The sequence below is a fragment of the Strix aluco genome, chromosome 12, assembly GCF_031877795.1.
Source record: "Strix aluco isolate bStrAlu1 chromosome 12, bStrAlu1.hap1, whole genome shotgun sequence".
NCBI lineage: Eukaryota > Metazoa > Chordata > Aves > Strigiformes > Strigidae > Strix > Strix aluco.
Genome location: NC_133942.1, coordinates 27390139 through 27416889, shown reverse-complemented (window position 1 = coordinate 27416889; position 26751 = coordinate 27390139). Strand labels below are relative to the sequence as shown.

Here is a 26751-nt window from a genome sequence, read left to right as displayed (position 1 = left end):
CACTAGGAACATCCCTTGCAAACAGAGGTTCAAGGAACATCAGTTTTATCCTCTTGGCAATACTTACTGAGCGTTTTGTAGTCTTCTCGTGCCTTGTTTGCTCGTATAAAGGCTTGAATTTTTACAACATCATTTATCTAGGATTAAAAAAATAAAAGCACTTGACCTCATTCTGGAAAGAGTACAGAAGTCATGTACCAAATTCATTTACCAAGATAGCCTCTTACGTGGTTTCTGAAATACTGTAGACGATCTCTGTAACGCCTTCTGGCTTGATACATCCTGGTCATTGACTGAATCTATAGAAGGGAAACCAAAATACTCAGATAAAAACCTTTCCTACAAAGTTCACTACCCAAAAGGTTTACCAAAAAAGTCACTAGAGAGCCTTCACTACCTTCACTACTTGGTCCTTTTGTGCTCGCAGGTAATCCAAACGAATTTGATATGCCTTCCTCTGCTTGTAGCCGCGCCACTGGGACTGAAAACACAAAACAGCTGCACTGACTTTACTTTTCTACTTGAAGAGAAATAACTACAAATCTGAGCTTCTTTCTGCTCCTCAGCTTCCCAACTTCCCTCTTGGCCAAGTAAAATGTGGGGGAGACATGATTATCTTATCAAGAGATATACAGTGTGCAGCATTAACTATTTCATCAACTGTAATCATGAGACTTGAAACTGCTCCATGAAGAGCCTGGGCCTTCTGAAGCACAGTTAGAGATCAAGGATGCAGCTAAACAGTCAAGTTGACAGAAACTGTTCTACACGAGCATCTCTCAGATGCTGCTGCTGGCGAGAACAGTGATTAAGATTATAAGCCTTCAGAGCAGGCTCACTGCTACTGATACTTGGAAGAAAAGTTAGGCAAGGGGTTCTACTACACTTAAAGGGAGAAAGTGTTATTTTAATGAGCTGGGAGTGGTTTTAGGGGTTTTGTTGTGGATTTTTTTCAAATATACACACAAAGCACGTGCTACTTAGGCAGAAAAAAACCACACATCTACTGCTCAATTAATAAAGTGGTAACAGGGTGCAAAGCATCTACTTCATTTTAACGCATTTCGGTTACAGCACCAGAGAAAGATTTTTTTCATTGTTCTCCTGTAAATGCACCCAATCTCATGCTGAATTATCCCACCATCTCTTGCAGGTCCTCAATCCTCAAAATACCTGGACAAATTTAAGAGACGAAGAATGTTACTCAGGAATACTGAAAGCCATGTTGTTTTTCTTCAATTCATGAGGAATCACAGTAGTAATTCATCACATGGCGTCCTGGTTTAGATAGGATAGGGTTAAGTTTCCCCAGCAGTGGGGGGAAGCTCTAGCGGGGTTATTCATATACCACGCTGAAGTCACCTCCTGGTGCCCAAGTGCGGCAGCGTGGGAGAGTCGGTTAACGCGTGTGTTATGCCATCTCTCTGTTCTCACTGCTGTATTGGTACATAGCTTGCTCTGTTCATCGTTATTACTACTGTTGTTGTTGTTTGTTGTGTTGCTGTTGCACTGTTGTATTAAAACTTCTCCTTATCTCAGCGCCGGGGCTTTGTATTTCACTCCCGTTGTGAGGGAGGGGCAGTGGCCGTGCGGTCTCAGACCCCAGCAGGGACTAAACCACCACACATGGTATGATCACCACAAAGACATATAACAAACTTCATATCGCTCTATTCCCAAAACACTGAATCTGATAATGAAGTGATAGGTAAAGCTTCCTCAAATAAGTTCTCTCTCCAATTCTGCCTGAGAAGACTTTCTTGATTATATATGACATGGGAAAGTAAGTAATATACCAAAACTCTTCAGGAAAAGGAAATGCCTTCAGATCATTTGCAAAACGAGGTGAAAACAATTGTGTGCTGTAACTGTTTGAACTGAACAAAAACTGTCAATAAGCTTGCGTATAGAAAACAATTGCAGAGTATAAGTTTCAAACATAATTAAAGGATATCTTTACCTGAATGCAAGTGATTGCTGGGACTTGTTTCTTCAAAAAATTCATTCTTGAGTTGAATTCCTGGCGAACAAGATATCCTCGACAGCAAGCCTGAAGTTTTGTAATCAGGTTCTCATTGGCCAGCCACAACTGCTCTCGGTTGTATGCCGCTGTGACTCCAGATATGGTGCTCTGGATTAACATTATGGTAGGAAGAAGAGTCAGAAAAAGAGAATGGAGATACAAGCATCATGATGTTACATCAGCTTTCTGTATCGTGCTTACAGGAAACTTCAACATTGCCTTTCACAACACCATGGACCGACAGGATGAATTTTTCTGAAATGGGAGAAGGAGTTTTGACACACACAAATCTGATGACACCCAGTGAAATAAATGAGTTACTAAACTTGTTAACGTGACTATGGCATTGAGGCATTTTCTCTTAAGAGCTGCATTAAGGATGGGAACAGTAGGAACATCATCTTTTCAGAGAAAGAGCATGTGTTATCTACGCTACCTGTATCTCCTCCCGTGACAGCTGCACGTCATTTTGCACAAAATCCGCTGGTTCATCCCATCCTCCCTCTTTGGTCCTCAGGTTATGATAATAATGATAGCCTCCTCTCACCCAGTGTTTCACCCATTCACTGCCATCGCCCCCTAAGAGCAGAAACTGAAGTGTAAGTCTCAATAACAGACAAGTGTCTTATCTGTCCCACATACAAATGTTGCAACTAGGAAATCCACATATACAGATGCTCCTTCCTCCAAGCAAGAGAAGGAATGTTTCCAAGTCCCTAATGACCTCATACGACAACTACCTAAACACAACACATCCTACAAGTGGACAACATTCTACTATTCACTTTTTAAAAACTTAGTTCACAAAGCATCCACAGTTGCCACCTGTAACACACGACTTCTCCCCAGAGTCTTTTTCACTTCTGGTTCTGATTCCACATCCAATAATATTGAATTTATTTCACTGTTAGCTACTTGACCTTTACCTGCTGCCATTTTTCTTCTCTTAACTTCTGACAGCTCTCGCTGGTACGTCTCAGCACATTCTGGAGTGACTCCATATAGCCCAACATCCGGTGAACGCAAGGCACTTAGGGTCTGGCTCACATCACCATGATCTACTGCTTCATTAATGGCCAGAATTCCTAAAGAGACTTGGATAACACAAGGAAGCAGGTTATCTTGGCATTCAGGGGCTCAGTGACTCACAGCAAACACAGAACAACAGAATAGAGCAAGGCAACTGTGAACACCTGCTTACAGTTGGTGTGTATACACACAAATATTTAAGTTTATATAAATACAAAATACAAATAAAAACAATCAGGCAACTTGCAGCATGGAGGCCTCTTCCGTATCCAGTGTCCAACCGTATGTGGTACTGCACCTGGCAGCACATAATTTGTGTGCCCCAAGTGCCAGTATGGTGCTGATTTACCACCAATACTTCTCAGCAACACACAATGTTTTAGCTCTACGCTGACATCCATTTTAGTTAAGGCAGTTTTTTCTGGCAGAGCAAGTCACAACTCAAAAGGGGCCTTTTCAACAACTAGTACCATCCATCCCTAGTGAAAAAAAGTATGGAGTAGTTTGTTAACAATTCAAAAACCTGATTGGGGAAAGACAGAGGGCAGAGGAAGAGGAAAATAACAACATGTCATTCCAGGGCTACTCCACAACCGCAACTCAAATACAGATGTATTCACAAGAGCACAGGAATCACTCTGACACAGCGAACGTCAAATACAGTAATTTTCAGCAGTAGGTAAGACTGCAAAAATGTCTGTTCATACATGGATAGATAAGGGTATCTGAAGATCTTATTCAGGCTTAAGGGCACATACTTTAATCCTGGTTTTGACCAAATGTTCCTTGCCATGATTCCTTGGTACCCAGCAAACCAACAGCGTATACACAGAACAGGCCATCAGAATATATCAAAAGACTTTAAAAACCCTCACATTTTGTTAAAGAGAATGCTTCTGTCAGGAACAACAAGAAAAAACCCAAACCAAAACACCCCCACAAAAACATCAGTTTAAAAAAAAAAACCCCAACTTCAGCAAAGAGTAGTAATTACTTCACTGATTCTGGAGACAGAAATGACATCATTATAAAGACTGGGATGTAATGATGGGCAGGCCAGTCCACCTGCAAACTGCGCTGAGGAGCAAAGGTGGGTATCACTGATGTGTGTGATTGTCTGCATTTGAAAAAGATGTGGCGTAGTCTAGAAATACTTAATAGAAGCAAGAGAAGACAACAGTATGCCACACAACTAAAAGGTAACGTGCACTGGAAAACACCATTTAAATTCTGCATGTGAACAATCTCATACTTAACCACCCACACACCCAATTAGTTGCAAATGACAAACAATGTGATAGAGGTTTGCCAAAGGAGGCAACACTGTCACATGCAAAACTGGAAAAATGGCATATCCCTCCAAAATGTAAGAAATTCAGTGTGTGAAGAATCACTCTTCAAAGAAAAATTATTACACCAGAAGCACATAAGCACATTTGATGTCCTTTGTCACATTTACATGACATTTCCAGCTCCCAACATTTCCTGAAGTAACCAGTATTTGGTTGATAATGGGGATTAATTGCAATTTTGTGTGACAATACTTACATCTCTCCGACTCCTCTGTGTCCTTGTTAGCCCTATGAATCCCATCCTGAATTTCATCTAGCCAAAGTACAGCTGTTTCATCCTGTGTGTCCTGAAGAGAATATACGATGCAGAAAATATACATAGCATGAGGAGAAAAGTATCACTATTTTTGCAAAGTAAAATAATCTGTAATCAACGATAGTCAATATTGTAGTTTTCTGTATCAGAGGGAACAGGAAGCATTTCAGTCTTTCTAACTGACTCCAACACAAAGACATGTGCATTTGTGACTAGTAAAGACTACTAGGGCATTACCAGACTCAATACCTCCCAATCAAATACTCTTTTCAGGAAACAGAATGAAGACGAAATTCTGTCAGTGGGAACCACTCTGATATGCAAAGAGAACACAAGGCCAAGGACTCAGTACTGGTTAGTCCTAAAGCCCTACTTGCTAAGAGGACATGACTTTCAAGGAACAGAAGTTAGTCCTTTGTCAGAACACGGTTACAAAGAGTTCTTAGAACAGAAAGCTGCTGATGCACATCTCTGTGCAGAAGCTAAAAACTCTCAGGTAACTAATGCCACATCAGGCTGTTATTGTTCCTGTACACAGAAGTTCACAAGTCTGTACAAACTAGCAAACCAAAAAGCATTGTACATATGGTGGCTGGGTGTACATGCTCAAAGCCATGTTTCAAGTTGCTGTTTAAGAGATTGTTTGTCAAGGAGCAGTGATCCCACAGTATCCTGTATTTTGGTTGGGATTTGAAGAAATCCAGTCAACTAATATTACATGCAGAAATTTGAGAAGAGGAAAGAGACAAGTGTTTAGCCAGTCCCAAAATATACATAAAGAACAATGATCCAGCAGTTGCCAAGTGTAGCCTTCTCCCCACCCACTGTTGCTTCCTGTAGGTAACTACTGAAAGAAGTGCCAAGACACAACTGCCACCTCTCTGACAACTCTCGTCATACAAACAGAACACAGGAAATTTATTTCTGGTATGGAATAATAATCACACTGCACAAAAAAAGCCACTATTTACAGTGTTCAAGAGCTTTAGGGCCAGACTGAAAATTAACATTTCTTTACATGCCCTCCACATTTTTCCCCACTCTTTTGGTGGGTCTGAAGCTGCCATGCTTACTGATATCTCATTCAAGAGACCAACACGCCTTTCACAGGCAAGTCTCATCTGAAAGCCCAGAGGGTCCCACAGGAGTACCAGCAACAGTGAAACTCTTGTCCAGGGAGTGGGGGAGAATAATCAAAGAAACAACTTCCTCTACTGTAATCTCTACCAGCAAAAATCAACCCAAAGACTATCAAAACCATCCCATGGTTTTCTATGGATTTACTGTTGCAGGCTTTTCGGAAGGTACACAGTGCAACCTATTACAGAGTCTACTGTTTTTCTCTCTCTCCTCGTCATGTGAGAAACGTGCATCACACAGCGCTCCCCATTCACATAAGCAACTGAACAACGTCTTGCGGTGAACTACAACCCCTCTCAGCCCCGAAGTACCAAAATCACTAGTTAGCAAGTAACAACTGACTTCAGATAGTGGCTATTTTCCCCACTAAGTTACTTTATAATATGATCTTTCAATTTCTGAAATTATTACCATGCTGCTAGGAGAAGCCCTAAACTGAACACATGCCTAAATAAGGTAATTTCATGCCAACTGAGAAGTTACCAGCACAGCCTGGCAGAAGCTTACTCGAACTAAAGAGAGTTCATTATTTCATTCTGACTCAGCAGGAGGAAATGCTTCAGCACAAAATGGGTTCCTGAGAAACATTAACCCGTTCAGGGTCCTTGGGGAAGCTGCTTAATGATTTTCATCAAAAATGTATAGTTTTCAGCTATTGACATCATGTGGATTTACCTTTAGTCAAAATAATTAAAAAAAATATATATATCAGCGTTCTGATCTTATACCAATGTAGATCTCAGTCTCCATGCAAAATTCTGCATTGGTATTAGAGCAATGAGCTTCACAGCAGAAAAAAAACCCCAAACCACTCTCAAGCCACTGAAAGCTGAGACATCTGCTACTTCTTTGCAAATAGATTAGAAAAAGAAGTCAGAATCTCATCTACACTACTCAATCAGTTGCATATACACAGGCACAGTCTCATCGCCTTTCCTAAACCCGTAAGATAAGACTTGCCCTTCCTCTCCCCACCTTCACCTTCAGTCAGTTATTGAAAGCGGCAACTATGTACAAGTAGGTAGAAGTCCTTGGCTAATAAGAAAAACAATGAGCGCTCAAAAAGTCACTAGCAATAGAAGTGTCACCAGGTGAACAAGAGGCATCAGTACATATTTTGCTAGTAGCATGTATTTTGCTTCAATTATTTTTTCTAATTTATCCCTTAACAGATTTTTCTACTTTCAGAAACTTTCTTTTCTCCGTATATAACTATGCCTATGACTACATTTAACAAAGAACACTGGAAAAATAATACTTAAGCTTGCAGCAAACTTGCATTCAGAAGTTCAGAGCTCCTAGAATGAACATGGTCTCCTTGTGAAAACAGATGAAGCAAATTATTTCTTCACAAACAAGACACACATCTCATTCTGGACCCACAATTAGCTGTAGCAAGCCACCTCATGCTTATATTAGCATGATATTATGGGTATAATATCCTTATACCCATCTCTGTAGTTCATGAAGATTCATATGGTCTGGCTGCAAATCTCTTTCTCTAGTATAGAAAGATCCAAACCGACTGGGTAAGATCAGTTGATGGTATGTATGAATGCCCAGCTCTCCACTTCCAGTTTTGATTCCTGGCTTTCAGGATGAGTAATAAGCCCATTACACAGACGTAAAGGTTTTTTGAGAGGTGGCATTTACTTGCACTCACCTGTGCTTTCTCTCTCTTGGCTCGAAGTAGTGTATCCTGGTAATGCTGTGCTACCTTTCGGGCTACACCCTCCAATTTTGCTGCAGGAATTTGTAAGGCTTGAATAGTCTTTTTAGTGTCCCCTTCATCCAGAGCTTCATTTATAAGACCAATTGCCAAAATCCCTAGGGAGAACAGTGTAGGGGGAGAAACGCAAAGTTCCATTTTTGGTCAACAATAATCATAAGCATTGTTTCACAAGACAAGTGCAGTTAGTCCTTCCTAAACCAGGTATCGGCTGAGAACTGCAATATTTTTTAACAGAAAACTTTATTTACTTATAAAGAAAGCAAGACTATTGCTCCACCTGAAAATAGTCATAATGCCTGCGGCACTGCAATTAAAAAAACGGGGTGGCCAAAAAAGAGGACTCAGGGAGACCACATGCAGGGATAGAATTGAGTCCTCAGACATCCAACTCAGGGCCACTGGAAGAGAACTATCAAAGCCCAAATGGCCAGAGTTCATAGGTTACAGTCTTCCAAGGTTCTGACTTCTCTAGAAAGAAATCTTCACATAAAGCTAAAGATTCGTATAGAATACCACTTAAAAATAGTAACTTCATATTTCAGAAAATTTTTATTGAATATATGTACTATTAGCTGTATTATCAGAGATGTGGATGCTATTCAAGTCCAGTAAAATTTACCATTCAGCTAAATAAAAATAAACAAAAATACCTATCTTATAGTTAGCTAAATGCAAACAGAGTCTACATCATACATGCCCTACCTACAGAAACCATCTCCTGCGAATCACAAAATAACTTGGGTTGAGGTGGACCCTAGAGGTTATCTGATTCAATTCCCTGCTTAAAGAAGGATCAATTCAAATCATGGTTTGATCAGTACAGAATAAAGAGATCTTTTAGACAAAAGAAAGCAAGGACCTTAGCGTGGAGATTTCCAATTTTGGTTAATGTAGCCGAAGACTGTGACTTTTTTCTTCTACACAGGAAAGTGAATCACAAAAGTTTGTATGAAAAACAGAACCTCTTAGGGAAGAAGTGGTATTTGCATGAAATTAGGGAAAAATATACATTGAGGACACTGCAAGAACCAGAACTGCTAAAATGATGGCATGGTTTTTGTCAAAAAGCAGATATAATAACTGTTTGACTTTGGAAAAGGCACAGAATGTAAGTAGTAATTCTGATGGGCATGACAAGATTACTTCATGGAACAACAATATATTACAGCTCCTCGTGAGAAAGCATTTTTTAATTTGAATCTACCGACAAGGATAGCGGAAATGAAAAATATATGCTTGTATGCCTTGAGGACCTACTTGGGACTAATTTAACTTATTCATAGACAGGAGATAAAAAAAGTGTCTTTGCATAAGGACATATATGAAGCAGACCAAAGAATTAAGAAATTCCCCGTGAGAACAGCTTATGTCATTATAGGATTTCCTGTGCCTTTTCTACAGCATAAGGAGTGCTATAAGAAACAGGGTGCTGGGACTACACAAACTTTTAGACTGCTGCTGTGACCTCTTACATAGAAAAGATACTATGAGACTGGCGTGTGCAGGCACCAGTGTGGGTCTGTGTTTGCGTGGTTTCCTCAAATCTGCTCATGTGACCCAAACAGGAAAACCAGCGTCTATTTGGAGATCCAGGAAACAATTTAATCAAGATAGCAGCTCTTAAATTAAAATGTAACCCTCTCTAGAGTATAAAGTCTTTTCAAGGTGAAACACAACTCACCAACTACACAACAAGAAGTGGCAAGAAGACACCTGTTTGTCTCAGTGTACAATATAAACTTTATCATCACCTCCACATTTGCAACAACACTCTCCCCCCTTACGATGCAAGGCTTTGAGCTAAATATTACAAAAATGGCTTGAAATTAAATGTCACACTACTTGCACATGCAGGAGGTTTTCAGTACTGGTCACAACCAAAAATTACGGTCCGCTAATGAAACTGAAAAAAATTAATAGCAAGTTAAACCACCTGATATAGAACCTTACAAGGATCTACCTAAGAATAAGCTGGCTTAATTGTGCTATTTTCAATGACTCCTCTATCTCCACTCTGGATTTTAAGTCAACACTGTCTTAGAGAAAGGCGAATTACTCCAGTTTTCTGTTTTGCTGAAATTTTCATCGTTACGCTCAATCCCAGTCTTTTATCACTGATAAAGACACACTTATTAACATAAACACTACTAAAAATTAGAAATGAAAAAAATGCAGAACTAGAAGAAGCATAGAAGTTAGGTTAACACCCATTCACATTTCTCAGCTTGCATCACGAATTTTTTCCTTCAAGAGTATTTGTTTTGCTACTCGCACTTGCTGCATACACTTATAACTTCTATGGGTTTTTGTGTATTTTCCTATCAGGGATTTTTTTGCACTTTACTAATATCTTGTACTAAAAGGCAACAGCTGTGCAGGCATATTCTTCTACTGGTCAGAAGATCAGTTATCAGTCATTTCAGCTTTTATAGATACTGGTTTTAACAACTAGTAGTCATATACAGTGTTAAAACAGAAAATAAAAGCTTCTAATTTCCTGATGGAACTAACTGTAAACAAAGCAATTAACCTCTTAAGAGATCAGCACTTTCCATTTCAACTCTAATTTGAGATTTGGGTCTCAGTATCTTGAACTTTGAATTTGAATGGCATCACACTGATGAGATAATTAAATGTTCTTTGAAAAAATAAAAACCTGTATCAAATGTTTTAAGCAAAAACATCTGAATACATAACTGTTGAACAGACAGCACTTCAGAATAAACTTTTTTGGGCATCTCTGTTGACCTATCCCTGAATCAAAGTAACTCCAAAAGCCTCTTTCTTTGATGCAATATTTGCACTGCTGATCTTCAAATAAACTGTAATTTTGAAGTAGTTTTAATACAGCAAGGCGTTAAAGGACTGAGAATAAGACCTGGAAATAAACTCATCTCTTTTTCATTCAAGCTCCTCATCCACTACAGAAATGCATCTGACAGATCATTACATCTGAGAGTCATCAACACAAAGACGGGTAGCTTAGCTTGCATTTGCAGGTCAGAGTACCCACAGATGAAGAGTAGAGGGGCATCCTGGACTGAGCCTGTGGAACACTAAATATTGTAAATGTAAAAAGGCCAAAGTATGTTCAAAAGAAGGACTAAAAGGGAGAAGAGGAAAACCTGAACAGGCCAGAGATGGCAACCAAAGAGAGAACAAGACTTCAAAAAAAAGTGACTTCTACTGAACACAGCAAATGAGGAAAAAGGATGGAGTACTCCCAGACTAGACTACAATTAACTCAGAGATTTTGTTAATAGTTTTCATTACATTTGAGAGATTGAAGCAAAATTAGGAAATATTCTAGACTAATCCTAGACACTGGCAGCAGACAGCATATTTTGTTATCCCAAAAGGGTTGAAATTTGCATTGGAAGGATTAATAAACTGTTTGGAGATACTGATTTCAATACCACAGACACTCCTGACTGCCTGATCTCTCCATCAACAGTCCTGTTATCAAGCCTTTTATATTACAGACCACCAAGTCTTGCTACAACTAAGATCTTCCTAGACATCTAATCTATGACTCAACTACAAGTCAATCAATAACTTCTTGTATTGACATGCACCTAATTTTAGAATTCCTTATGAGCTAGGATCAGTCAAGCATAAATCGAGCAAACTTACTTTCATGTTCCTCATGCACAACTATGTTCACACGATCAACACATGACTGGATATCATTCCATGTGATAAATTCATTTCCTTCTGCACGTGTTTGAGCTTTCAGCTTCATCAAATCATCGATGTATCTGTCAAAGAACAAAAACCAAAACCAACAAACATCACATCGCAACAAGCTGGCCAGGGAACATATAACATGGCATGAGATTTGTGCACAGAGTGGGAGAGGTAACGTAAGGGTTTAAACTGGAACAAATATGAAAAGGGGGCAGAAGAGAAAGAGGAAAGGCTGCATGCAGGATGGTCAGCCCAAATGTGAAATAACAGACAAGAGCAGTAAAACACTGAATGGTGGTCCAGGGCAAAGAACACAGTGGGTGAGCTGGTGTATTATCGGCGACAACCTAATTGTACCACAACATGGCTTTAATGTGAACTTCACAAGAAAGTGTTGTAAGATGGCACAGAAATCAGACCAGTAAGAAACAGTAATCACAACTACAAGATGCAAGAGCCAACGGAGATTAAATCAATACTGTAATAAATAATGTAGAAAGAACATTAAGTGTAAGAGGGGAAAAAAGCATTCAAGAAGCGACAGAACATAATCAAAATCAAAGAAAGACATGATCCCTTGAAATATCCACCTCTGAGAGTTCTCATCCTCAATGTTTGTAAGCCCTGTGACAGGACTGCTCAGTTGTTTCCACACTGTATTCACATCCCCTGAATCCAAAGCCCTATTAATCAGGGCCACAGAAGACAGCATCTCTACAGCAACAGATAATTCTGGATGAGTGAGGTTACCCTGCATACAAAGAGGACAACAAATTAATTCCACTTGCTCTTTACAAACTATTGCTGCACATGCAACACGGAATAGAGTAGTTGTCAGAGTAGTGGCTTAACAAAGCAAAGGGACAACCTTTATGACATGAAAGTAGAAAGCTGAGTATCATAAACAAAGCTAGAACACCAAGTAAGAGATTAAAGTAGAATCTCTTATAGGGACAAGCAGCTCAAGAGTTAGGAATTAAACTGCACAACAGAACAGACTGAACACCAAAACAGTTCTATGAAGACTCAAGACAAGTTTGTTCCAGAGAACACATTGAACGAAACAGAGAAGGTAGGGCCGGTGATCCACACCAACTTCCAGAAATAGGAGAGCACGTGGTACTTACTTCAGGGCTCTGTTGCTGCAAGGTGGCCAGCTCCCTTTGGTAAAGATCTGCAGCAAATGCATAAACCTCTGGTAACTGCGCCTCTGGATTCATCATTTCTGTCACAGTCTTCTCAGCATCACCCATTCGAATTGCAGAATTAATTCTGGCTACTGCTGCCAGCCCTAGAAGTTCAAAGAGGTAGCACAAAAAATGAGGAAGGCAGACAGTTGACTCCCCAGTAATAAGAGCACTTTTATTCTACTCAATAATCAGATACCTAACAAGGAAAAGAATAATTTCCTTAGCTTCAGGAAGTGAGTGAAGCTTTCTGATCCATACTTTCCCACTTAGTCTTCCACTACTGTAGACAACTAAAATACATAATGCCTTCTTTACAATAAAGCTCATGTTTAAAACCAATTCACCTTTTTGCTTGGTTATCAATGGATTGTTTCTCTGTTTCAGTCTTTTGATAGTAAGAAGCTTCATGATTGCAAATTTTTGGACGGAGGAGTAGTAACAGCTTTTTCTTCCTGTGTCTCTTCTGCTCAAGGCAGTAACAGGCACTCTATAGTGGGTACACATTGGCTAACTTTAAAATATCACACATAGGTAAACAAATGCTGAGCTCCACATTGAACAAGTAAGGTACTTTGCAGGCAGCCTCCTAGTTATTAGGCATTCACTATTTTCCTCTTGCATTCTAAACCCTCTCTCCCCAGATCTCTAGCAGTCTCCTTTCTACCTATTATAAATTGAACTCATTCCTCTTGCACAGCCAGAACTGAACAGTCTTCTCCAGAAAAGAGCTCTGCATGGTGTCAGAAGCATCAATCAAAAAACAATCAGCCATTGTGATCTGTATTTTATTTGCTACGTGATATTTAGAAACAGTTAAATGTTCTGTAGCTCAAACCAAGTAAGATTTATGTCAATGGTCAGCAGGTAACCTAGCTTTCACACCTCATGGAGCAATCCAGATCTCCTTCACAGATCCATACCACAAAAACTTATCCAAACATTCTAGAAAAAGAGGTAATTTAAGGTGGATGACGAAGGTCCATGTTTCTTAATATTTCAAATTATATGCTATTATCTCCAGCAGTACTGTAAGAGCTGGATAAAAGACACTAAATCATCAGGGCAAGTCTCTCTTTAGTGTTCTTAGCAGCCACGAAGTACTTAAAAGGACATTCATAATGGTTTGAGAGAGACTTCATGTATCCCCACATAGACTCAAATATTGTGTCATCTCATCTTTTTGATCACATCCATGGCCACTTCACTGCAGTAATTTCTGCTGATCCTTACTTTGCTGATACTGTTGTGCTGCCCTGTTAGCAGCATCCACTCCCGACTGCAACTCTTCCTTCTGCAAAGGACCTGTAAGGCCAGCCTAAGAAAAAAAAAAAAGAAACCAGGAAGGTGAAATGATGTCAGCTTACTCACTTCAAATAGCTCAATAAAAAACCAAACCAACCAGCTTTTCCTTAAAACGCTCTAATGCCACATAGCTTCTACAAACAAATAATGCCACATATGTGAGGAAGATAGAAATTACTCACCAGATTCTCAGTTCATATGCTGAAAGGCTGTATTTATACATTGCAATTCCTTTTACACTATTAGAAGTGCAGTCTGATGAACACAGCAGTTAAAGTCAAGACCCAGCTTCCAAAATTGTAAAACATTTAAGACAAAGGGGACAATTCTGTAGGAAAAGACTCCCTGTACACGAACTGTGTGCTGGAGTGAAATTAGTACTTGTATAGTTTGCCATGAAGTGGCACACTAATTAATTAATGCTCCATTTTACCTCTGAGCTACAAAAGAGGTAGCAAAATGTCAAAAATTAACAACATGCAGTTTTGGCTTATACATACATGCTTCTTGGACTACACAGTACCACATGAATACAATCAGAAAAGGAGACTGATTGACTGGGAAGCAGGAGGGCTTGAACAACTTGGGTAGTAGCCATATAGGTCACGCCCCTTCGTATAGTTCACACAGTAAAGATGGCAATTCTCCAAAAGCAACAATAGACCACATTCATGTAACAAAACCCTTCAATTACATTCTGGAATCATGTGCAATCTGACTTGGCAGTTTAGAACACAGCTGAACTTGGGTTTTGTGGCTGCTAAAAAACTTGGTAAAAATCTTCCCAGTCCTGTTTCATCCCTAGAGACATCTTTGGACAACTACTCAGAGTTTCTGCCACACCAAAGTTTGGTAGGACTTTTAAAAAAGCCCCCACTTTTCCTGTTTTATCTTAACTGTAGGTCCCAAGAAACACAGCTTGTGAAGATCATTCTTCAGAGTTAAGTGACAAATCTTCTGAATAGCAACAGCTGCGAGGCTGTGTGCTGTAGAATTCCTCATATCCCCACAGAAGGGTATAACAGCAATACACACATCCTTTATCCCAAAACAGCACATTTTCTGTAAGGAATTATTCTCTTAGGAACATTGTTTAGCTATTGACCAAACAAATCTTGCATCACATCAAAAAAAAAAAACCCACACCCAACAAATAAAAATAAATAAATAAATAATCAAGAGTGGCTCTGAATTACTGCTGTATGCCTTTCAGATTGAGGAATCCTCCTGAACACAAAAAAGGTGCAGTCCAGCAGAAAAAGCTGTAACGGTCTACTAAAAAAAGGTATTGTATACCTATATATATATATATATCAACTTATATTGATGCAAATAGATTTTGACAGGGTTCAGGGAAGAGGACATGTTAAGTTAGTAGAAATGCAGGTCCTAATGAGCTTTATGGAGGGACTGTGCAAAGTGGGAGAATGTATCAGGTACAGTCACAAAGCTAACTCAGTCCTCCTCTACTGATAGGTATATCTTCATGTTCTGTACTTTCCCACTGGTCTCAGAGGCCTGGGATTCGCAAGAAAAAAATCGTATCAGTAGAGGCAAGGAAAGTATTCAGTACCACAGCCTTTGCGATCCACGTCATCTGCTGCCCTTCCCCATTCAGCAGCCGTCCCAGGTATTTCTCTAGTCTTCCTTTTGCTGTCGATATATCTATGTAGAAGTCATTCTTGTTACCCTTCATGTTCCCTGCCAGATTCAGGTCCAGTTGGGCTTCAGCTTCCAGCTTTCTTAACCCCACCCCACATGCTCAGATGGCATCTCTGTATTCCTCCTGAGCCACCTGATCCTGCTTCCTTTTTCTGTTTGAGCTTTGTGGGAAGTTCTCTGGTTCACCCATGAAGGCCTCCTGCCACCTTTGCCTGACTTTCTGCTCATGCAGACAGGCCATTCTCAAGCTTGGAGGAGGTGATCCTTGAAAAGTCAACAAGCTCTCCTGGACCTCTCTTCCAGGAGTACAGTCTGCAGGATTCTTCCAAATAGATCCCCGAACAGGTCTTCAGGCTCTCTTGAAGGCCAGAGCTGTGATCCCACTTTTTACCTAGTTCCCTCCTCTCAGGATCCTCAACTCTATCATCCCACTGCCTCATAGTCACTGCACCCAAGGCTTCCCCTGACCTTCCCATCTTCAACTACTTCCTCCTTGTCTGTATTAGGTCCAGCAAAGGACCTTTCCTCATCAACTCCTCTGTTAAATATGCCAAGAAGTTATCACCAGCGCACTCCACAAATGTCCTGGATTGCTTGTGCACTGTGTTGTCCTTACAGCAGATCAGCCAGTTCAAGTCCCCCCAGAGGGACTCAGGCCTGTGAACACAAGGCATCTTCCACTTGTCTGAAGAAGGCCTTATCTACTTCTGCCTGATCAAGCAGTCTGCAGCAGATACCCACCACAATGTCATACACGTTGGTCTGCCTGCTAATCCTGACCCATAAGCTCTCAACTGGTTCATCATACGTCTCAAGACAGAGCACCATGCATTCCAGCTGCTCTCTCACACGAAGGGCTACTTCCCCTCATCGCCACCCCATCCTGATCTTCCCAACAGGCCTGTATCCAACTGATGGCAGCATCCAGTTCTGGTAGCTATCCCACCACATCTCTGTGATCCCAGTGATAGCACAACTCTGTCGCTGCACACAGACCTCTAATGCCTCCTAATCATTCCCCACCCTACATGCAGTAGTGTACAAGCACTTCAGAGAGGCACCTGGTCATGTTGACTTTCCAGGAAATGGGTAAGAGATTCCCTTATAACACTGCTCTCATCGCTTCTGGACAGACGCTAGAGGTAGGTCCCCTTCAGCCCTGTCTTGCTGATTTCAGGGTGTCTCTCATCCACACCACTCTACACCCTTTGCTTCCCAACCCAGCTGACCACTTCCTCACTTGGAGACATGATCACCAGATACCTTCAACAATTTGGGAATAAACATGGTATGGGGTTTGATCACCTCCTTCATTCTTACACGTACTGCGTAAGAAAGGTCAACCCAGAAGCTTGATGTTTGCTGACTTCACAGAGAACTAAAAGGGCAGTTTTGTGAGGAAGGCAGTGTGAACAGCATTCTGAGGCTCGCATCAGGTTTGTCAACACAGTTTGACAACACACTCTGATTTGTTCTCATGCCTTTAACTGCTGCCATTAAATATGCATTTAAATATGCTGAAAGACACACTACTCAGCTAAGCAGTGGCTTACAACAGTGAATTACGTATGATCCTTGGTGCCTGACACTGAATGTTTGTTTCCCACCTGCCAGCTCTGGCGATTTAAGAGTCATACTATCAGTGAGGTCTGCTCCAGTACCTCATGATTTAACAGTGCTAAGATTTAAAAGCCTTATGACAATGCATAGCTACCCTCTCCAAAAATAAACAGAATTTCAAACTTTACATTTATTCAGGACCTCAACTTAAACTGCCAGGCCTTACTACAGATTCAGTGCTCTGCTTGCTTGACATATACCACTTCTGCTCTAAACTGTGGTTCAAAGGTCTCAAGAACAAATATGCTTCTTCAGCCTCTTACTGTAATTATGCAGTCTGAACTTTCCTAGGTCCTTCTACACTTCCTACAGTGCAAAAGCCATTTCATCTCCTCCTCCTCAACAGGTCTTCCAGCAGGCGCTGTTGGGTCACATCACTGCATTTTCTGCTTACAACATACAAGCACCTAAGCATCTACCACAGTTCCCAAGATCTAGTTCATTGTAACGTATAACTGACCTGTCTGCATTTTTCCTGAATCCAAACACATGCGCTATTTTACTTGTTTACCTTGCTGCAGCTTTTAAAAAATATCATTCATTAAAGAGATGCAACAGTAATAACCATCTTTGTATCAGCGTATTTTCTCCTATTGACATACATGACATTGCGATAATTGAAACAATGCTGGCTTTAAAAGCTATTCTGTGCGTTTTATAAACAGCATACATAAGCAGCCTGCACATAAAATCCACGGAAGAGTTGGCTTGAAATGAGAAACTAAGGTTAAATAGTTATAGAAACAGAATCACTTAGGTTGGAAAAGACCTGTAAGATCGAGTCCAACTGCAAACCTAGCGCTGCAAAGTCCACCAGTAAACCACAGCCCTAAGCACCACGTCTACAAATGGTGTATGGTGGGATTCTCCACAGTGAAAGGAGTTTATGCTTATCTGATAGGTATTTATAAACCACAAACATCCACATTATTTGGGTACTGACAATAGTCAAGTGAGAGGCAAGACACACTGCTCTATACACACTAGTTAGTATTTTAAGGTTTAGTAAAAGTATTTTAATTATATATATATATATAAGCATTATACTGGCCTTTCATATGCAGAGATGAAAACTAAAGGATAAATACGCTTACTGTATGCTTCTGTCTCTCAGCATTAACTTTTTCAAACCAACACTAAACTGTAATGCAGGTATCTAGCAAGCGATTAGTATACAGTGGTACGGTGAAAGGGGGGAGGGGGAACCTCATGAATCAGGGTAATCTGGACTTTTCCATACCTCCTGTTTCTGCTGTCTGTCACTCAAAAACTGCTTGAAATACCAGTCGCAATTTTCTCGTACCAATCCTCGGAGTCCCAGGGCTGGTGTTGCCAAAGCTTCATAGAGTGCTAATGCATCTCCTTGTTCCAAAGCTAGGTCAATCTTTGATATGGCTGCATGTGCTGCAACAGTAAGAGTTTTGAGAAACATTAAATGAGCAACTCCCGTGGTTTATGTAGTCTACTGCTCAGAAAGAAATAGTCTTGGTAGATATCAAGTTATGTATGTGATCTGAATGGAAGACTTCTAAAGTCAATTGCAAAATAACACTTGAAAAAGGGGCTGAAAGTTGGAAACAGCATGCACTACTGAAGAATTGGGGGGCCAGCAACATGGACAATCCATTTCCTAAAGGAAGGGCAACAGAAGTCAAAATGCATTCAGCTTACAACTACGTACTGGGTTAACAAAAAAAAAAAACCCACCAAAACAAACCACCAAAACCTCCCCTTCGCCAGAAAAACCCACAAAAACAGGGGAGCTGCCTTCCACTTTTGTTAGCATTACAGAAAGCAAGGAGGAGCATAAGTATCGTTTCTAAGTACTCTTTTATTTAAGAGTATTACTTTGGCATGATACCTACTGTTCACTTTATTAATGTTTCCCTGAATCTCAGCTTGAGTCAGAAGTTCTTCATACACATCTCTCTCTCTCTCTGAATTTTCTGAGGCAATCTGTAGAAGAAATAAAAACTAATCAGTGTTTCTAGTCTCCTTTGCCCTCATAGATCCTCTCATTGAAAATGTCAGGAGGATAACCGTATATCTATATAGAACTCTGATAGGTCACAGACAGGCCTCCTCTACACATGCAAAATGAAGTCCTAGAAGTAAATACATATAAAGTAAGTATACTCACACTCTGATACAGAGAGCCTAGAAACACCTTATTTCAATGTAATGGCTCTACATGAACACACAGTAGAGCTCCAGAACATAGTACACATAGAACACTCCAGTACACACAGCTAGGCTATGTGTTTGATATACAGTGTTCTAAAGCAACACTGACCCTTTATGAGAGCATCAGTCAGTTTTGCTCATCATTTCAGTGGAAAACATATCCACATTGTATGAAAACAGAGGGACAGCATTCCCAACATATAAAGGCTGACATGAATTCTGTATCTATGCGGCCCGTCTTTCAGACAACTAAACAGGGTAACACAGCTAACTGCTGCCTGTCTTCTGCAACAGGAAGACAGATTACTGGGGAACATACTAGAATACCACCAGGAGTAAATCCACCTAACTCTATACATACAGGACTGTAACACACATTCTGTGAATTTGTCAGTTTACACTGCAATACAAAATTACAATGCATGCAAATAGATAGTTTGAAAGAAGAATTGACCTACTCTGTTTTTAGCATTCTCCATCTTGTCTTGCTTTGCTCTGTAGAGTGTGTCTTGGTAAATGGATTCCAGTTGATCATCAAGATTTATTAGCATGGCATTAGGGTTCTTCATTGCCATAAGAGTGTCAGCTGGAACCTGATGGTCAATTGCTTCATTAATGGCAATGACAGCAGCATGTACTGAAAAACAAGACACAGTTTGCCAGTTAGCCCCAAACACAACAGCTCTGTTAAAAACTGAGAACTTAACTGGAAAGAGCAGAATAATTATCTGGAAACTAACTGGAAAGCAGAAGAACTATCGAAGTACCTCTCATTTCATCACGGCTTTGTGTTCTTGACAAAAACCAGCAGCCTATTTCCTAGTAGTATACTCTAGCTAGTCAAATCATCATGTTCCAGAAAGAAAAAATAAAATAAAAATACATAAGGCAAAGAAGAAAACGCTCCTCCCAGTCTTCCAAAAGGCCTGTACTGTCTTACAACAAGAGGCATTAAATCCACACTTAAAAAAAATGTCATCTGCTGATTTGAATAATCACATAAAACAACACTCCCATTTTTTCCTTACGTGCTGCTTCATCCACAGAAAGTTCATTTGCAAGAATTCCTCCAATCTTGCTGAAGGCAGGCATCTGAATACCATACTTCTCCAGTTCAAGCCTCATATTACTGATTTCCTCCTCTGAAACATACATAAAAAGTGTTATGCAGGCTTAAATACATAAGGAATCAGCACTGCTACACCAACCGCTGCTATAAAAAAAATTTAGGATAGCTACAACAAATTACAATTACTGTTTAAGTAATACTTTGAATATAACTCAGTAAGTGAAAGAAAATAAATGAAAACTGATAAGCCATTTTGCATACTTTCCTAAAATCTGCATTTCTCCTAGAAATTCATATGGGAATATTCTGTAGTCTCTCTCACTAGAAAACAGTACGTGACTCTTATGAGGAGCTGGAAACAGACTCCTTCATTCTGAGGTGCCTCCACTATGGCTGCCTACAGGTCAGGAAAATGCACAGGCAGTATTGTAGCATTCTTTTTTCCCCACACAGAGACTATGCCGAGAAAAGCGAATGGAGGTTATTGAGACATGCTGTTGCTAAATACCATACAACTCAAAAAACAGTTGATAGTTTAGCATTTTATAGGTACAATCAACAACTATTTTGCAGGAAAATAAAGTTCATACAACTTTTAAATCAGACGCATGCCCTCAGGCAGCAATCCCACTAATGCGAAACAGAATTTGACACTTTTGCAAAAATCAAGGAACTGACACCTTGAGAAGGTGTGTGGACATAAGACCCTGTGCTGAATCTCCTGCAGCAGATCAGCTGGCAAACTCTTCTTCAGCTGACGGCACCTCTACTTTAGACTGTCCACGGAGGTCAGAACTGTTTACAAAGTTCAAAACGGAAACCTCGCCCAAAGGGATGGAGGCAAGGGCAAAGTTTAAGCATCTTACAACAGTTAAGGAAAAAAAGTTAAGGAGCTGTTATTTGGGAAAGGAATGATTAGTGAACTGATGGCTATTTAACAGCCTGGCTCAGAAGCACCCAAATCAAACCTTTCTTATAAATTACTAGAACCTCTCACAGCCATTAATTTTGAATTTAACTTGCATTTAGGGTATCAACAGTAACAAACCTTTAGTTGATCTCTACAATATCTAGTAGAGTATGAGATAAAGGCAGCACAAAACCAGCACTTTTTTTTTTTTACCTGTGAAGTCCACCTTCCCATATAAATCCTGAATCTGGGGGGCAAGACCCAGCTTGAACAGGTACAGGCTAGAAAAGAAAATAATCAAATAATTAGAACTAGTAATTTTTCTTTGTAGTTCTGACAATGACACAAATAATTTTAGGATACAGATATCCAAGGAGCCACTCAGATAAGCCAATGTAACAGCTCATCACCACCAAGAGGCTGAGCTGACTCCTCTCTTTCCCCCTCAGCTGCACATAACTGGTCCACCACTGAAGTCTTCACAGAATTACAGAAAGGTTGAGGCTAGAAGGGTGCTCTCAAGTTTGTCTTGTTCAAGCTCCCTCCTCAAACAAGGTCACGTGGGACTACGTTCCTCAGGATCACACCCAGATGGCTTTTGAATATCTCCAAGGCTGGAGACTCCACAACCTCTCCGGGCAACTTGTGCCACTCCTCGGTCACCCCTACAGTAAATCAAGTGTTTCCTGATATGCAGAGGGACCCTCTTGTGGTTCAGTTTGTGCCAGCTGCCTCTTGTCCTGTCATGGGGCACCACTGAAAAGAGCTTGGCTTCATCTTCTTTCCACCTCCCCTTCGGATCGCTGCACACATTGCTGAGACTCCCCTGGAGCCTTCTCTGCTCTAGGCTGAACAGCCCCAGGTCTCTCAGCCTTTCCCCACAGGAGAGATGCTCTAGTCCATTAACCACCTTAGCAACCCTTCCTTCAACTCCCCCCAGTACATCCGTTTCTCTCATGCCAGGGAGCCCAGAGCTGGACGCAGCACTGCAGGTGTGGCCTCACTGGTGCTGAGTAAGGTCAAAGTATTCACGAAGCTGATTTGGCTTACTACAACAGTGTAAAGGTATTCATTTGAAGCTTGACGAGAAATGGAACTGCTACAAAGGAAGGATGACTCTGTATAGCTAAGGACAAACGTGACTGGGGAAGGAGAAGCAACCCCTCTCCTTTTTGCCTGTTGTGCTGGCTCAGCACAGATTATGGAAATGTACTTTCTATTGAGATATCCGATTATACAGGAACATTTAAAATAAACTATTAATAAAGTAAATATCCATTCCTCCGGTAAACTCAGTTTTACTGTGATTGTAAAAGAGAGGGTAAGCAACCACCTTTTCACATGACCTCAACATGTCAAATCTAAATCTCCCATCTTTATAAGCAGATTGTTTTACAAAACAAAACACAGGCAGGAACACTTCTGACCTATGAACTGTCAACAAAACTGCATTCTAGATCTTTATTTCTTCATTGGAATATACTTAGGCACTAAGCCTAAAAAAAGAACAAGGTTTTATAAAAACATCCTTTTCCATATTTATATTTACATATCAGAATTACTCTTCTTTCCTTGATAAGTAAAATTATTGAAGTGATAAAATCTTGAGGAGGCTGCCTTTTCAGAGAAATTGGTTACAGAACATTTCAGCCAAAAAGGTTAATAACTGAAAAGAAATTAAGCAGTACAGAAAAGGTATTATTAGATGAAAGATTATAACTTCTACAGCCTTAACTACTGTGACTGTTTGCATCTATTCATTTTGCTCCCTGAAATAATTTTCTTTTCCTAATATATGGTCTAGAAAGAGTACAGCAACAGCTAACTTAATTTTCTTGGGAAGCTTGGTAATTGTACACCATTCAGACTACTGGGGGGCAGGGTGTGGGGTGGGAACGACCAAGACAGAACAGAAGAAGTAAGAGGAATATATGCCAGCCAACTCCTGCAGAAAGCAGCTACAGTAGCTATCAAAGCTGCCAGTGAGGGAGGAACTTTGCCACAGCCTAAACAAAAAGCAGCATTATTCTTGATAGCGGCAGTGTACCCCACCACAGGTCTATTCCTCACTGTTCTATAAACTCCAAATTACTTATTCTACAGAGATAACTCCTTTTAGATCTAAAGCTGGGATCAAGCTCACTTCTACAAATAATAATTTCATCTACAGCAATCTGAAATATCAGATAACATTCAGATAAATGCAGTCCATCTCTATGGATTTCACACTGGCAACAGATCAGAACAAGCCATTCATGAGAACTGAAACTGAGTGAGCAATAGATGAAGACCCAAATGTATACAATCTAGCATTCAGTCACCTAGTAAATTCTACAAAAGGAATCCTTTTTAAATAAAAATCTCAACATGTTCCAAAAGCCGCACTTGCATTCAAACCAGCTAGCCAGGGAGGGGAAAAAAAAAAACAAAAAACCACAACACAACAACAAACAACCCCAAATTAAAAAAACACATGCAATCTGCCATCCTGTCAAATTGAAGAGCAAAGCTTCAACAAATGAATCCTCCCAGTTTTCTCAAGCACTGGGATTATCTTACTCAGTCTACGTGAGATTTTAACATTTAAGAGACCTTTCAACAACAGTTCCTGCCTCATCATTTACTGTGGTCATCAAGATACACATACTGCAGGACAATGCTATGACCACACTGGCTTTCATTCAGTGATCTGACTGAGCCCTAGACAAAAGAATATTTTCCTTTCCACAAACACCTTTTATGGCTTCAGGCTTTCCTTTAAGCCCCAAAATGTTTAGCTCTGCCTCAGAGAGTAGAGAGGGAGGGTGAGAACTGGGATGGGAAGGTAGCCATCACAACATACTTGACTGGTTCTTTTTCCTTCAGCCTCTGATTTGGCCACTGCCCAAGGCAAAATATTGGCTTCATGGATCTTTGCTCTGACCTGGTAAGAGTGTTCTGCTAGAAAATTCATCCTCGTCCAGCCTTCAGTTCAGCTCTCTCCCCTCTCCGGTTTCAGCTTTGCAGAAGATTTCAGAAGCGATTAGATTTCTGCCTAGCATGCCTTACCTGAGTGCATGAATACAGTAGATACAGCGTGGCATATTCTTGCGATCATAGATATCTGTAGTTTCTGGGTAGAATATCTAAAGATAAAACAAAGTTAGCAGTCTGAATCATACTCTATGTAGCCAAATCACGTTAACTATGATAAGCCCAATTCTTCTGCAGTACTCTAATGAAACAGCCCACAGAACAAAACTCTTGAAGCTTCTCTGCCCTGGCCCAACACTTGCCCTACTTGAAATCCTTCCTTTTGCTTCTACCACCCAAATCAGGGGTCCCCTTTTCCTGCCCAAGTTCTACACTCATGGATGAGTACACCCTTTCTTTTGTGTGCCCACCAAGATACTGGGTCATAAGGTACTAGTGAGGACTTTGGTGAAAGCCAAGAAATAAAAAAATACTTACAACAGAAGAGAATAAAGAGGATTTTGTTTGGACTAAATGGGGTTGAGAAGCAAGAGAAGAGACAGTGACAAAGGGTAACTGAGACCAGCACTGAGGTGCTCTCACACTGCATTTTCAGTTAGCTGAAGCCAAAAGCTTTCAGACAGTCTCAAATGCAAAGTTTAACACAACAGGCTAATACCGGAAGCGTCGATCCATTCAGAAGTGCTGACAAGGTACATTACTTTCTAGTTACTGGAAGGCTTCTTGCTGTTGCCTATGACCACAAAATAACATCACTCTTTCTGTAAAAGAAAGAGCAACGGAAGGACCCTCACAATTCCACAGCATTACTTCCCTGGCTCTTCTGCAAGGGAAAATACTGAAAGCAGCAATATGTCTCTGTTAATGTACTGGACCCCAGCCCAGTTTCTTTAACATGTCCTCACACGGTTTCTTCCCCCCAAAACCCACTTACATCTGAAAATCTTGCCTCATACATGGCACTTCACTTCTGTCTAGCTCCCTCCTCATTTATTTTCACCTAACAACCTTCACAGCATATTTCAGTATTTCCTAATCCAAAATTTGTTCCTGTAAAATCATCATAAATCCCAGCAAGGCTAAACTAATAAATCTCAACAAATTATTTGAAAAACTTTGCCAAAACAAGTGTTTAATTTGCAAGCATGTATAAAAACAAAACATACGTTAAACTATGCAATGCTGGTTTTAGTGGGACTAAGTATAAACATGGCTTACAAAAAAAGAAAACCCATATTAAAAAAATGTACTTACTATTCATGTATGCAACTTGACTATCAGCACAACACTACCACAGTTTCGTGTATTTTCAGACAACAGTGTTAATTAGCTCAGAGTAGTTTATCTGGCCATTCTCCTAGTGAAGCTAATAATTTATATTGACTTAAACTACACCAGGAACATTTCAACTTGATATATTTGGTAGGGAAATTTGAAGAAATGGAAAACATAGTATTTTCTGTTGCGCTACTTCTTTTAGCATAGATTTCTAAAAAAAACTTCCACAACCAAACTGTAGCTCAGATAATCGTTCAAAAGAACGCATGGCAAGAACAACGTAATGCAGATGTTATGCAAGATTAGCAATATTAAGGATATGGCACAGAGGAGGAATTACTTTGCTCCTAATCATTCTCACACACATAGCAGAATGAAATCGTACAGCAAGTTTTAGAAGAGAATTTCTATAGGGATGCAAATCTAGAAAATGAAGAATTAACTAGATGAAGCCTGCTGATTCTGTACAACAGCAAATGCTTCCATGGAATGTAAAGCTTTTCAGAGATTATTTATTTATCTGCATGTACAACACAGAAATTACCTTGGGGAGACCAATCTCAGCCATGGCATTCAGCCACTGGATTACATTATCTGTGTGCCGGAAGTGGAGACCAGTTGCCTGAAATAAAAACAGGCAGGAACAAGGGGAAGGCCATTAAGAAACAAAATACCACAGCTGCCAAGAACAGCAGGGAGGTTCATGAAGACTGATACTGAAAACGGTACTCTAATAGAAAAGACGTCAGAAGTCTTCTATATATGATTATATTGACTATTTATGACAAGTTCTTTCACATGAGTGCAAGCTCAGATATAAAGCTAAGAGTCCACCCTCCCCCCCAACCCCTTAACCAATGTTCTAGAGTCAAGGTAGAGTTTCTCAGGCAATACTAATATAAACTAACTTTCTGCTTATTTGCTCACAGTAAGTCCGCATGCACGTTCTTCTATTTTAGATGTCTACCTAAAGCAGAATGTATGGCCAACAGCTCTCACCTTATATCTAGTCTGTTCCCTATCATAGATTTTCTTCACAGAAACCACTTTAGGGGAGAAGAAGTTTCCAAGTTTGGCCAGGTAGACTCCATTTCTCAATCCTTCTTCCAGCTCTGTTGTGGGAGGCAGCTCCTCATTCAGACAGGCCTCCATCCATCTGGAAGTGCAAGAAGAACAAAGCTGGTCACATGAGTCCATTTCCAATTTGTGAACACAACCCCACACTAAAGAAGTTTCATGCTGCCACTGCTGTCATACTCTAACATACTATTTACTTAACATTAGGGGGCTGAAAGCACTACCACACAGTCCGTGTTGTTAAAATGCTACTCAGTAACACTTCAG

The 26751-nt window shown here is 40.2% G+C and overlaps 1 protein-coding gene across 2 annotated transcripts in view; it reads right to left on the bottom strand.

Annotated features, from left to right (window-relative positions):
- IQGAP1 (IQ motif containing GTPase activating protein 1) overlaps nt 1–26751 on the bottom strand; it is a 74783-nt gene that overhangs the window by 21140 nt on the left and 26892 nt on the right. For both annotated transcript variants that reach the window (XM_074836885.1, XM_074836886.1), the window contains 20 exons: nt 26407–26563; nt 25952–26029; nt 24205–24281; nt 21370–21437; nt 20206–20319; nt 19636–19814; nt 18859–18949; nt 18234–18397; nt 13640–13724; nt 12347–12510; nt 11810–11970; nt 11166–11290; nt 7464–7627; nt 4601–4691; nt 2950–3117; nt 2460–2602; nt 1961–2131; nt 398–481; nt 228–299; nt 68–137 (listed from right to left, as the gene is read on the bottom strand). In XM_074836885.1, coding sequence (XP_074692986.1) covers nt 68–137; nt 228–299; nt 398–481; nt 1961–2131; nt 2460–2602; nt 2950–3117; nt 4601–4691; nt 7464–7627; nt 11166–11290; nt 11810–11970; nt 12347–12510; nt 13640–13724; nt 18234–18397; nt 18859–18949; nt 19636–19814; nt 20206–20319; nt 21370–21437; nt 24205–24281; nt 25952–26029; nt 26407–26563 — 2426 coding nt within the window. The remainder of the gene's footprint in view (nt 1–67; nt 138–227; nt 300–397; nt 482–1960; nt 2132–2459; nt 2603–2949; nt 3118–4600; nt 4692–7463; nt 7628–11165; nt 11291–11809; nt 11971–12346; nt 12511–13639; nt 13725–18233; nt 18398–18858; nt 18950–19635; nt 19815–20205; nt 20320–21369; nt 21438–24204; nt 24282–25951; nt 26030–26406; nt 26564–26751) is intronic.